Source organism: Dama dama, chromosome 30, assembly GCF_033118175.1.
Source record: "Dama dama isolate Ldn47 chromosome 30, ASM3311817v1, whole genome shotgun sequence".
NCBI lineage: Eukaryota > Metazoa > Chordata > Mammalia > Artiodactyla > Cervidae > Dama > Dama dama.
The window spans coordinates 25229147-25241695 of NC_083710.1; the positions used below are offsets into that span (position 1 = coordinate 25229147).

The 12549-nt window shown below is 39.7% G+C and overlaps 1 protein-coding gene across 6 annotated transcripts in view; it reads right to left on the reverse strand.

Moving 5' to 3' along the window:
• NEK5 (NIMA related kinase 5) overlaps positions 1 to 12549 on the reverse strand; it is a 60110-nt gene that overhangs the window by 25593 nt on the left and 21968 nt on the right. For all 6 annotated transcript variants that reach the window (XR_009691432.1, XM_061133850.1, XM_061133848.1 and 3 more), the window contains 8 exons: positions 10931 to 10985; positions 9427 to 9627; positions 9267 to 9348; positions 5108 to 5241; positions 3249 to 3433; positions 2647 to 2713; positions 1717 to 1833; positions 205 to 291 (listed from right to left, as the gene is read on the reverse strand). Coding sequence is in view for 5 of the 6 variants with exons in the window: in XM_061133850.1 (XP_060989833.1) it covers positions 205 to 291; positions 1717 to 1833; positions 2647 to 2713; positions 3249 to 3433; positions 5108 to 5241; positions 9267 to 9348; positions 9427 to 9627; positions 10931 to 10985 (928 nt within the window). In the remaining variant the exon portion in view is untranslated. The remainder of the gene's footprint in view (positions 1 to 204; positions 292 to 1716; positions 1834 to 2646; positions 2714 to 3248; positions 3434 to 5107; positions 5242 to 9266; positions 9349 to 9426; positions 9628 to 10930; positions 10986 to 12549) is intronic.

Genomic DNA, 12549 nt, shown 5'->3' on the forward strand with positions numbered 1-12549 from the left:
TGGGCCATTTTTAAAGTCTTTATTGAAATCGTTACAATATTGTTTCCGTTTTATGCTTTGGTTTTCTGGCCATGAGGCATGTGGGATCTAAGTTCCCCGACTAAGGATCGAACCCACACCCCCTGCATTGGAAAGAAAAGTCTTAACCACTGGACCACCAGGGCAGTCCCTCAACATTTCCTTTAGAAGAATGAAATTACCTACCTCCAGTTCACACCCCATCTTCTTTCTAATTTCCTTCATGTCATGGTGATACTGTTGGCGTATTTCCTCTAACTGCTTCCAATATTCCTGGAAAGCAATCCCAATTCCGAAATGTTAAATGTTTTTGAACAACTTGACAGAATACTCTCTAGACAGCCTATGATTTTATTTTTATCTTATTTTTTATTTTTGGCCATGCCTCACAGCACGTGGGATCTTAGTTCCCCGATCATGATCAAACCCACACCCCCTGCATTGGAAGCATGGAGTGTTAACCACTGGACAGCCAGGGAAATCCCCAAGACAGCCTATGATTTTAGAAATGTGTGATATGTAGTAAGGGAAAAGTCGGTGCTCCCAAAAATGATGATCTGCCTTATACTTTGCCTGTGGTACTTACAGCAGTGAGGATAAGGTCTCTTGGAACAATCTCTTTTGTATATATAACCCCAAATGTGTTACTGACATACAATTACTCTACATATGATCCTGTGATAGGCTGAGTTTTGTCCCCCCAAAGAGATACTAAGCCCCAGGACCTCAGAATGAGATCATATTTGGAGACAGTGTCATTGCAGAGGTGAATAGTTAAGCTAAGATGTGGTCACAACTGGGGCAGAGTGGGTCCCTAATGCATACAGCTGCTGTCCTGTTAAGCTGGCCAGGGACTTCTCTGGCAGTCCAACAGTCTAACACTGTGCATTTCTAATGCCGAGGACTCGGGTTTGATCCCTGGCCAGGGAACTAAGGGCCCTACGCCACATGGTGTGGCCAAAAAATAAAAAATAATAATAAATAATATTTTTTTAAAAAGCAACAGACTCCTTTTTAAAAAAGAAGATGAAGACGGCCACAGGAGGAGGATGCCACGTCCAGTGGCAGAGACTGAGTTGTGTCACTGCAAGTGAGGCTATCTGAGCATCACGGACCAACTACCTGAAGCCAGCAGAAGGCAAAGAGAGACTCCCCTCCAGGGTTCAAAGGGAGCATGGCCCTGCTGACATCTTGACTTTGGACTTCAAGCCTCCAAAACTGCAAGACAGTAAATTTCTGTTGCTTCAAACTGCCCAGCGTGTTGTAAGGCAGCCCAAGGGAACTAATACAAATTCCAAAAATGTTCAGGATGGACAGTTACTTGATCAATCCGAGGTAAAGAGCCTTATGAACTCAGCTACACTGCATTCTCTGAGAAGGGGAAATACATGTCTCTGTCTCCCGGGCCCTCAGCGCGGTGCTTCACACCGTGCATCCAGCAAGGGTTTGTGCAGTGAGTTCTCTCGGGTGCCCCACAGATGCTAAAAACAATAATGCCCTGTGTGTGTGCATGCTAAGCTGATTCAGTCGTGTGACCCTATGCACTGTAGCCCACCAGACTCCTCTGTCCATGGGATTTTCCAGGCAAGAATATTAATACCAGAGTGGGTTGCTGTGCCCTCCTCAAGGCAACACGGTATTATGGTACAAAAGACAATGAGAGAAATACAGCGGTAGCCCTTGGAAGCAGTTTCTAACCTGTTCCTTCATTTCATTTCTCCTGAACTGCAGCCCCCAGAATCTAGGTCCTTCCCCATCACTTCTCAGCTTTTGTCTCTGGTTGTGATTTCGCTCAGCAGAAGACGGACGAAGACCCTATTATCAGAATAAAGTAGTTTATCAAGTGTATTTGCATTCTGGAAACATGACTTGACCTGCACCTCATCCTTTAAGCAATAATTATATTATCAATCTCACTATTTGCTAATAATTATATTAAGTTTTTTTTTATAGTGAGCAGAATTTTCTTAGATTAAGCATGAAACTTTTAAAAAAAGTAAATGAATACAACCACTGGTATTGTTTAGTCTAAGCAATCAATATTTTATGCTACCATGTAAGACACCTAGATTCATTTTCTGAACTGGTAAACTGTAATTGTGGAATCAAATATCTATAAAAGTTCAGCAACCCTTGGAGCTTGGGATTAGGTAGGGGAAGAGAACTAAAGCTTTTGAGCAGCTCAAAATAAGAGCAAGACAAATAGGATGTATATCCAATTTCACTCAGCCCCAGAATTTTGACACTATACTTAAGGGTAAAGTTTAACTTTCATTTCAAATAAAATATGATAATCTAGAATGTGTAGAATTCTAATAAACTAGAATCAAAGAAAAGCAGCACTGAAGGGGACCTTGAAGCCTATCTACAGCTTTTATAGAGAAAGATACTGAAGTTCAGAGAGGTTGCATGTTCTGCCTAATGTCACACAGCAAGTGATGGAGTCAGGGAAGGGACTAGGCTTCTCAGACCCTAACTGAAGCCTATTCCCAATATTCTTCTTTAGCTGTTATAAACTAGTCTTAATCTTCTATGTGGAATGAACTTTGACTGAAGGAACCATGAATATTTGTGAACAGAGAAAGCGTTAGAAAATTTCTGACGGCCTCATATTTGGTTTTTACTTACCAATTGCTTTTCCACTTTCAGCTTATATTGTTGAGCTTCACATTTCCTCTGAAGGTATTCAGCAAGCCTTAGGAAAGAGAAATGTTCAGCTTGAGTAGAAATTTTAACTTGTTATAGGCAGCAATTTGACTAGTAGATTTTCAGCTTCATAATGAGATTCACAAATCACCTGTGACATTCTGAGTTCAAAGTGAAGAGTGAAAGTTGCTCAGTCATGTCCAACTCTTTGTGACCCCATAGACTACAAAGCCATGGGATTCTCCAGGCCAGAATACTGGAGTGGGTAACCGTGCCCTTCTCCAGGGGAATCTTCCCAACCCAGGGATGAAACCCAGGTGTCCCACATTACCAGAAAGAAGAAAGCAACATGAAAAATTTAAGAGGATGAATCTGTGCCCACAGTCAAATAGCAACATAATAAGATTAGTTACATCAAACTTGAGATAAAAAGTGTCAAGGGAACGGTGAATTAAGTATTTTAAATGAAGAGTCTGGAGATTCTTCCTGGATGTTTTAGGAGAATTTGGACAGACTTCAAAATAAATGCTGATATAGCGAGATACATTCAGAGGACGAAAGCTTAAGTTAGACTCTGACATTACCATTGACCTGGAGGTGGGCTGTGGCTTTCTTCTTCATCATAACTCTCCTCAACTCTGCTATCTTTCTGAGGAACAAGGCGGTAATTTGGTCTGTGCGCTTTCTTCCTCAACAAGTCAAGTTGAGCATAAAAATGATCATAATGGCCACACACAGCAGCAAGTTTGGGCCTTTCTACCATTTTTACCTGAGGGATTAAAATGAAGAGAGTTTTTTTTTTTAATACAGAATTAAAACCTATAATAACTGACTGCTTGATAGTGACCATAGCTAAGACAAGGCATAGAAGTTATCTTGTTGTTCTTTCTCTAGACTTGTTTTTCAGTAATCTTACAATCCCCAAATCCTAGACCTGAAAAATGTTTTAGAAGCCAAAGTCCTGAAGCACCACAGTTAATAATTTTGCTCAGGTGTGAATATGAGTCATGTATACTTCATGGCTAGTGTATCAGAAATACTTAGTGAGTATCTATCCAACCCCAGATATGAAACTAGACTGTGTTATTATTTCCTATTTTTCATAAACTTATTTGTTGTTGTTCATATACACAGGAAGAGCCCCTAGAGGAGGAAATGGCAACCCACTCCAGTATTCTTGCCTGGAGAATCCCATGGACAGAGGAGCCTGGCGGGCTACAGTCCTTGGGGTTGCAAAGAGTTGGACGTGACTGAGCAGACACACAATATATATGTAAGATTAAATATGAAATTATAGATATTTGACCATCTTTAACTTACAAAAATGGCATATTCACATAATCCTATTCAAATATTAAAGTAAATGTGTAAAATCTGGCTTATCAGTCTAAATACAAATTAAACATTTATTTTAATTTTACAGTGTCAAGTCATTTTCTTAATTTTATGATGTCTACCTATGTACAACCCAAAAGAAGGTTCTACTATTTAGTTGAAAAATGGCTAGAAATACAGAAAAGTATTGGAAGGAAAAAACAGCTTCTTTAGGATTTTCTCTAAAATCCCAAATGGTAATAACAACATCCAAGATGGTTCCTGTGGAGACCTCCCATTTCACTGCATTAGCAGAAGCTTTCTGAGGATTAAAGAACCAGCAAAATGTTCTAATATCATCCTCCCAGAAATCTTTTAGATGTTTTTTCTTGTTTTTTTTTTTTTGCCTCCTGCAGGTTTGCTACAGAGTATTCTAAATTACAGCATACTTTCAAAATTCTTTAATAAAATTCTATCAAATAAAGGGCAATAATTTAATAGTTTCAAAAATCTATCTGTACACCAACATATTTGCTAAAATGTTTAGATAGCAAGTAAACACTTAGGAAATGTACTTCAAATGGTCCTGTAATTATACCATGAGCCTTCTTTAAGAATATAATTCTTCAGTTAAAATACAACAGCCATTTTTATGTGCCAGAAGCATTTCACTAGCAAAAACTAAAAGATTCAACATTCTGATGAAATGGATTCAAATAACTGGCATAAAGAAACTCAGGGGAAAAAATCAATGATTTTATAATAAAAATTCCTCAATTACATACAACATTAGAATCAGGAGTATGAATGCGGAAAGTTTTCTGCTGCTATTCTACTCACTTGTCCTATATAGAAAAACCTTACTTATTTAAAGAAATTAAAAGAAATTGAATTACAAAAAAAACTAATACATACAATACTTATAAGAAAATACAGCATTGTTAAAAATATATATAATAACTAGAAGTTGTCCCATGAAGTACCACTTTAATGCTAATTACAGAATTTTATTGTAAGTATGAAACTAGTGAACCCTCACATCATGACCTCATACCTCATGAACTTGTGCAAGCAGTTCTGTAGAATACACCATCTGCTAAAACAACACGAATGGTTTAGCAAGACTTACAGATATGGGTCTCTGGGCTCCAGCTGGCGGTCTCCATTGATTTCTATATAATACATCCTTCCTCTTATTTGGCACTGTTATCCTTGATCTTGGTAGGCACTTTTCCTGGAATCTCACTTTCTGTATTTTAGAATCTTATTTAACCAAAAGAAAACAACTTCATTTAAAAAAATTTTTTATACTTGTGAGAGTATAAGCATACGGAGCATTTCATGACACGCTAAGTTCACTGTAACCAGAAGCATTTATACTCACAAAGAGAAGGGCTGATGGAAAATGACTACACATTTTCTTTGGACGGAGGAAATCATTCTTGTCAGGGTTCCTCTACACAGTTCTCTCCCTCTCTCTCTCTCTCTAGTCACTCAGTCGTGTCTGACTCTTGAGATCCCATGGACTGTAGCCCGCCAGGCCCCTCTGTCCATGTGATTCTCCAGGCAAGAACACTGGAGTGGGTTGCCATTTCCTTCTCCATACATAGTTCTAGTAATATTTAATTATTTAATCGTCTACTATTTAAGAATTTAGGAGTTAATATTAACATTTACAGAAACAATGTGCATAACATAATGGCATGTTTAGTAGTTCAATTATTAACTAAATTAATTACAAGTAATTAAATGTAGTCATCAGAGCTTGGGTTATCGGGCCACAGCGTTCAGGTTTCATTGTTGTTTGAAATGGATGAGTGGGTCTTCTAACATGTTTGTATTTATCACCTTCACCCATGTGTTCCTGTTTTCCCATCTGTCCTATATCAAAAATGTAGACAATACTTGCTTTCATGCTCTACTTATCTACTTTCTAAACATTCTCAATCTAGACCAATACATAATGATGTCAAATCAAGTTAAACATAGCAGAATTACCCATTCACTTTCCCTTTATAAATTTCCTAAGTTTATAATAATTTCTCCATCACAGTGGGTAATATTTCCCTCTCACGGTTCCTCCTCATCCTTGAAGCTGAGATATTTGGTTATGGCTAAAAATCCTGCCATTAAATTGAATGACTTAAATTGAAGAAAGTAGGGAAAACCACTACATCATTCAGGTATGACCTAAATCAAATCCCTTACCATTATACAGTAGAAGTGACAAATAGATTCAAGAGATTAGACCTGATAGACAGAGTGCCTGAAGAACTATGGACAGAGGTTCGTGACATTGTACAGGAGGCAGTGATCAAGACCATCCCCAAGAAAAAGAAATGCAAAAAGGCAAAATGGTTGTCTGAGGAGGCCTTACAAATAGCTGTGAAAAGAAGAGAAGCAAAAGGCAAAGGAGAAAAGGAAAGATACACCCATCTGAATGCAGAGTCCCAAAGAATAGCAAGGAGAGATAAGAAAGCCTTCCTCAGCGTTCAATACAAAACAGGGGAAAACAATAGAATGGGAAAGACTAGAGATCTCTTCAAGAAAATTAGAGATACCAAGGGAACTTTTCATGCAAAGATGAGCACAATAAAGGACAGAAATGGTATGGACCTAGCAGAAACAGAAGATATTAAGATGAGGTGGCAAGAATACACAGAAGAACTGTACGAAAAAGATCTTCACGACCCAGATAATCACAATGGTGTGATCACTCACCTAGAGCCAGACATCCTGGAATGTGAAGTTAAGTGGGCCTCAGGAAGCATCACTACGAACAAAGCTAGTGTAGGTGGTGGAATTCCAGCTGAGCTATTTCAAATCCTAAAAGATGATGCTGTGAATGTGCTGCATTCAATCTGCCAGCAAATTTGGAAAACTCAGCTGTGGCCACAGGACTAGAAAAGGTCAGTTTTCATTCCAATCCCCAAGAAAGGCAATGCCAAAGAATGTTCAAACTACCACACAATTGCATTCATCTCACATACTAGCAAAGTAATGCTCAAAATTCTCCAAGCCAGGCTTCAACAGTATGTGAACGGAGAACTTCCAGATGTTCAAGCTGGATTTAGAAAAGGCAGAGGAACCAGAGATCAAATTGCCAACATCCATTCGATCATCAAAAAAGCAAGAGAGTTCCAGAAAAACATCTACTTCTGCTTTATTGACTATGCCAAAGCCTTTGACTGTGTGGATCACAACAAACTGGAAATTCTGAAAGAGATGGGGATACCAGACCACCTGACCTCCTGAGAAATCTGTATGCAGGTCAAGAAGCAACAGTTAGAACTGGACATGGAAAAACAGACTAGTTCCAAATCAGGAAAGGAGCACGTCAAGCCTGTATACTGTCACCCTGCTTATTTAACTTCTATGCAGAGTACATCATGAGAGACGCTGGGCTGGATGAAGCACAAGCTGGAATCAAGATTTCCAGGAGAAATATCAAAAACCTCAGATATGCAAATGACTCCACCCTTATGGCAGAAAGTGAAGAAGAACTAAAGAACCTCTTGATGAAAGTGAAAGAGGAGAGTGAAAAAGTTGTCTTAAAGCTCAACATTCAGAAAACTAAGATCATGGCATCCGGTCCCTGCACTTCGTGGCAAATAGATGGGGAAACAGTGGAAACAGTGACAGACTTTATTTTGGGGGGGCTCCAAAATCACTGCAGATAGTGACTGCAGCCATGAAATTAAAAGACGCTTGCTCCTTAGAAGAAAAGTTATGACCAACCTAGACAGCAGAGACATTAATTTGCCAATAAAGGTCTGTATAGTCAAAGCTATGCCTTTTCCAATAGTCATGTACGGATGTGAGAGTTGGACTATAAAGAAAGCTGAGCGCCGAAGAATTGACGCTTTTGAACTGTGGTGTTGGAGAAGACTCTTGAGAGTCCCTTGGACTGCAAGGAGATTCAACCAGTCCATCCTAAAGGAAATCAGTCCTGAATATTCATTGGAAGAACTGATGCTGAAGCTGAAAATCCAATACTTTGGCCACCTGATGCAAAGAACTGACTCATTTGAAAAGACCCTGAAGCTGGGAAAGATTGAAGGTAGGAGGAGAAGGGGATGACAGAGGATGAGATGGTTGAATGGCATCACCGACTCAATGGACATAAGTTTGAGTAAACGCCTGGAGTTGGTGATGGACAGGGAGGCCTGGCATGCTGCAGACTGGACTTGCAGAGTCAGTCACGACTAAGCAACTGAACTGAACGGAATTGAAAAATCCTGCTGTTCTTATTTCACAATATTAATTGAATTAGTAATTTTTCTCTTTAATGTCTGTCTCTGTTACACATACACACATACAGTATTTCATCAGCTGATTCCTGACACTATCACTAAAGCAGCTCCCCTATTTCTCATTACCATAATGTATCACCTGCTTTCTTTGGGGATCACATAGTAACAATTCTCCTACTGTTACCAATTAGGTCCAAGATCCTAACTTCAGCTCACACCAGCCTCTGCAAGAGAACTCTTAATCTCCAGTCCATTCTCTCTAGTTCAAAAACATAAGCTTCATCCCATGATTCCGTGTCTGTCTGTGACCCTTCTCTGACTCGCTACCCCTTGCCTACACAAAAGTTAAGCTTGGCTCCTACCTCTTTGAGCATCTCTTTATCAGCAAATCCACTGCTTCATCAAGTTTTCCTGACTGATGAGAAGAGAGGAGAAGAATCCTCCAGGTCATGAATGAGCTAGATGTACAGGCACACCCACAGGTCACCACTCAACAAAAATTTTCTCCTGTTTATAGTGTTCGTGCATGCATGCTAAGTCACTTCAGTCATGTCTGACTCTGCAACCCTGTGAACTGTAGCCCACCAGGCTCCTCTGTCCATGGGATTCTCCAGGCAAGAATACTGGAGTGGGTTGCCCTGCCCTCCTCCAAGAGATCTCCCTGACCCAGAGATCGAAACTTCATAGGCCAATTTGGGCAGATTTTCCAGTTGCAGCTAGTACGAGGCCTCGTAAAGGTAGACTAGAATTATCTGGGTTTAATACAAAGATGTGTTGTAGGTCTCAGGCATTGAGATTAATAAGAAATCATGGTATTGCTATAATAAATTCATCTCATGTCTCCTGCATCGACAGACGGGTTCTTTACCACTAGCACCACCTGGGAAGCTCTGCTTATAGTGCTCCTATTTTTTAAATGTCCACATTCAATAAATCTGGAGGAATTTCGCTGCTAATGTTAACCATATACTATAAATCACTGCGTGAGACACACACAATAAATATCTTTTAATTGCACAGTTAAGTCCTTCTTACCAGGGGCCACCTTCCCAGCAGGTTGAGAAGCAGATGGTCTTGCTTTATGTAAGAGTGGGTGACTGAATTCTTCATAAATGACCTAAAATATAACAGTGTATCAGGACTCACTAGCCAGAAATCTCTGTCAAAATGCAAACAGAATCACCTCCAAACTCACCTCGGGAGTCAAGTATTTGGCAATAAGATTCTCTAAAAAAGGCCTTTTCAAAATGGAATTGATGGATGGCCGATCTCGGGGAGATACTTCAAAGAGCTGGGATATTAAGAACTGTAGGTCATGGGAAAACCGTGACGATATTGGAGGAACATGAGCTTGACAAATCTTCAGAACCAGCTGCTGTAAGTTGTTAGCCTCAAACTGAAAGGACAGGAATGGTGATACTAAATCAGAGAAAAATTCAGTGTGAATATTTAAAGGAATACCAAGAGGGACTTGGTTAAGTCCAATGGTGAAGTCCAATGGTTAAGAACCTGTCCTGCAATGCAGGGGACGTGGGTTTGCTCCCTGGTCGGGGAACTAAGATTCCACATGCCACGGAGGGACTAAGCCTGTGTGGGGCAGCTACTGAGCCCTCCTGCTACAGCTAGAAAGTCTGTGCAATGAAAGATCTTGCAAGCCACAACTTAAGACTTGACACAGTCAAATAAGTAAATAAATAAACATTAAAAATAAATAAATTTTAAAAAGAGGAGGGAGTGAAGTAAAAGTCGCTCAGTCTGTGTCTGACTCTCTGCAACCCCATGGACTGTAGCCCGCCAGGCTCCTGTGTCCATGGAAGTCTCCAGGCAAGAATAGTGGAGTGGGTAGCCTTTCCCTTCTCCAGGGGATCTTCCCAACCCAGAGATTGAACTCATGTCTCCCGTATTGCAGGCAGATTCTTTACCAGCTGAGCCACAAGGGAAGCCCAAGAATACTGGAGTGGGTAGCCTATCCCTTCTCCAGCATATCTTTCTGACCCAGGAATCAAACTGGGGTCTCCTGTACTGCAGGGGAATTTTTTTTTTATCAACTGAGCTATAAGACAAGGTATTTAAAATTTTTTTAATTTTTAAAAAGTAAAATAACTTCAAGAAACAAAACAATGTTAAAAGCTTTCATTAAGAGTACCAAGGTCCACCCTGAATTTTTTCCATCAACATGTAGGCAGTTATTCAATGAGACATCATATTACTTAAAATAAGGGTTTTTTTTAGTTTCTTTATTATCAAAATGTTTACTTGTTCCCCAAAACTAGAAGGTATAGGAAATTATAAACAGGGAAAATACATACAATTCCACCACCCAGAGATATATTTTCTTCTGGTCGTTTAAAAAATACTACTTATTTTACAAAGTTGAGATCATATGATATGATATGAAATTTTATATCTTGCTTTTTTAAATGACAGAGGAGCCTGGGGTTGCAAAGAGTCAGACACAACTGAGTGACTAACACTTTTTTCATGCTCTATGTACTATTCTCCAACTTGGATTTTGTAGTTAATAATGTAGCTTGGATATCGTCCCATGTTGGTATATATGGAGCTATCATCCTTGTTAATATCTTGTTCATATAATTTTTAACAATCTAATAAAACCAAACAACCTTTTTCTTTCAGAGGTTATTTTCATTTATATACTTTTCAATAATTCAAGATAATCTGATGATTAATATACTTACAGGATGTCTGAGTGTGCAGAGCTCATATAAGACACAGCCAAGAGACCAAATATCCCTGGGAAAGATAAGAGTTTGTATGCCAAGAAATATTGATAATTCTCAATTTTAACCTTTATCCTTACAGTCAATTATATTTGTGTATCTTTACAATTTTATATAGGGTGACCAGTTTTCACAAATGCTTTCAGTACATTATCAATTCTTACTAAGACTAGAGAAAAAAATTGTAGCTTGTCAGAGTCCCAGCAGAGAAAAGGTACACAAGCTTTGCTACAATCTGATGGCTAGATACTTACTTTAACTTCATGTGATGATCTCAAAGAAAATGTGTAATTGTATGGAATTTTGAGCAATTTGGAGGAGAGAGGAAGAACTCAAATGTGGATTACCTGATTCAACAGGTAACATTTGGTTGATTTAGAAAGGAACATTCTACTCGAGGCTATAGACAGAACCAAAGTTAGATCAAGTGATAAACAGAGTATCTGGTACTCAATGACCTTAAAATGTGCTAAAACTGGGCCTGTGCAGGTGTCCAATAAATGACCTTTGACCTCAGAGGGCCAAAAACAACCTCCCTCAGATCATGCTAAACATTTCCATTTTTGAACATACATCCTATGAAGATGCATGAAACCCAGCTATGTCTGCACAGAACACCAGTTACCTCACCTCCAATCCCCTTTCCCCATGCCTAAGACCACCCTGCATTGCAGGCAGATTCTTCACCACTGAGCCATAGGGGAAGCTAGCCTAAGACCACGCTGCTTCTACGTCCCATAAATATCTCAAATCCCTCGCTTTCAGGGAGGCAGATCTGAGACTTGTTCTCCAGTCTCCTCATCTGGCTGCCTTGTGTATAAACCCTTTCTTCCTCTGCTGCAAACCTCAGTGTCTCAGCATTTGGCTTTCTGTGCATTACGTGAATTAACCCAGTTTGGTAACGATTTATTGCTAGGATCTTCCAGTTATTCAAAGCATCAAAACAACATATTTAAAAGTGGACTTAGATGCTTAAAAAGTAATGCAAGGCAACAAAACAATGCTGCTGAGCCAGGGGTCTCTCTTTGCAGCACTGAGTGCGCTCTGCTCTCGAAAGCCTGCCCTTCCACCCTGGCTACACTAGCTGCATTCCTGGTCAGCTTGAGGCCAAACTCCTTCTCTAGGTCAGAGAACATCTCCCAAAAATGCCCATTCTTCTACTATGTGGAGAAATGTTCACCACTCTTTAGGGCTTTGCTTTTCATTTATCTCTTTCAAAGTCAGTCAAACATCACTTGGGTACTTTTCTAAACACACAGACAATGAACGCCACAAAGGAACTTGGTCTTCCTGCAAAGCCAACTAGTTCAACTGGAAGACAGCTTTGAAAAGTGAAATGCTTTCCTTCTCCTCCCATGGAAGTAAAAACTATCTTGGCTTTATCTTTTATCACTGTGTATATTAATATTACGGCTGCCTTGTGGAGCTAGTGGTAAAGAACCCACCTGCGAATGCAGGAGATGCGGGTTTGATCCCTGGGTCAGGAAGTTCCCCTGGCGAAGGGAATGGCAACCCACTCCAGCATTCTTGCCTGGAGAATTTCATGGACAGAGAAGACTGGCAGTCTACAGCCCATG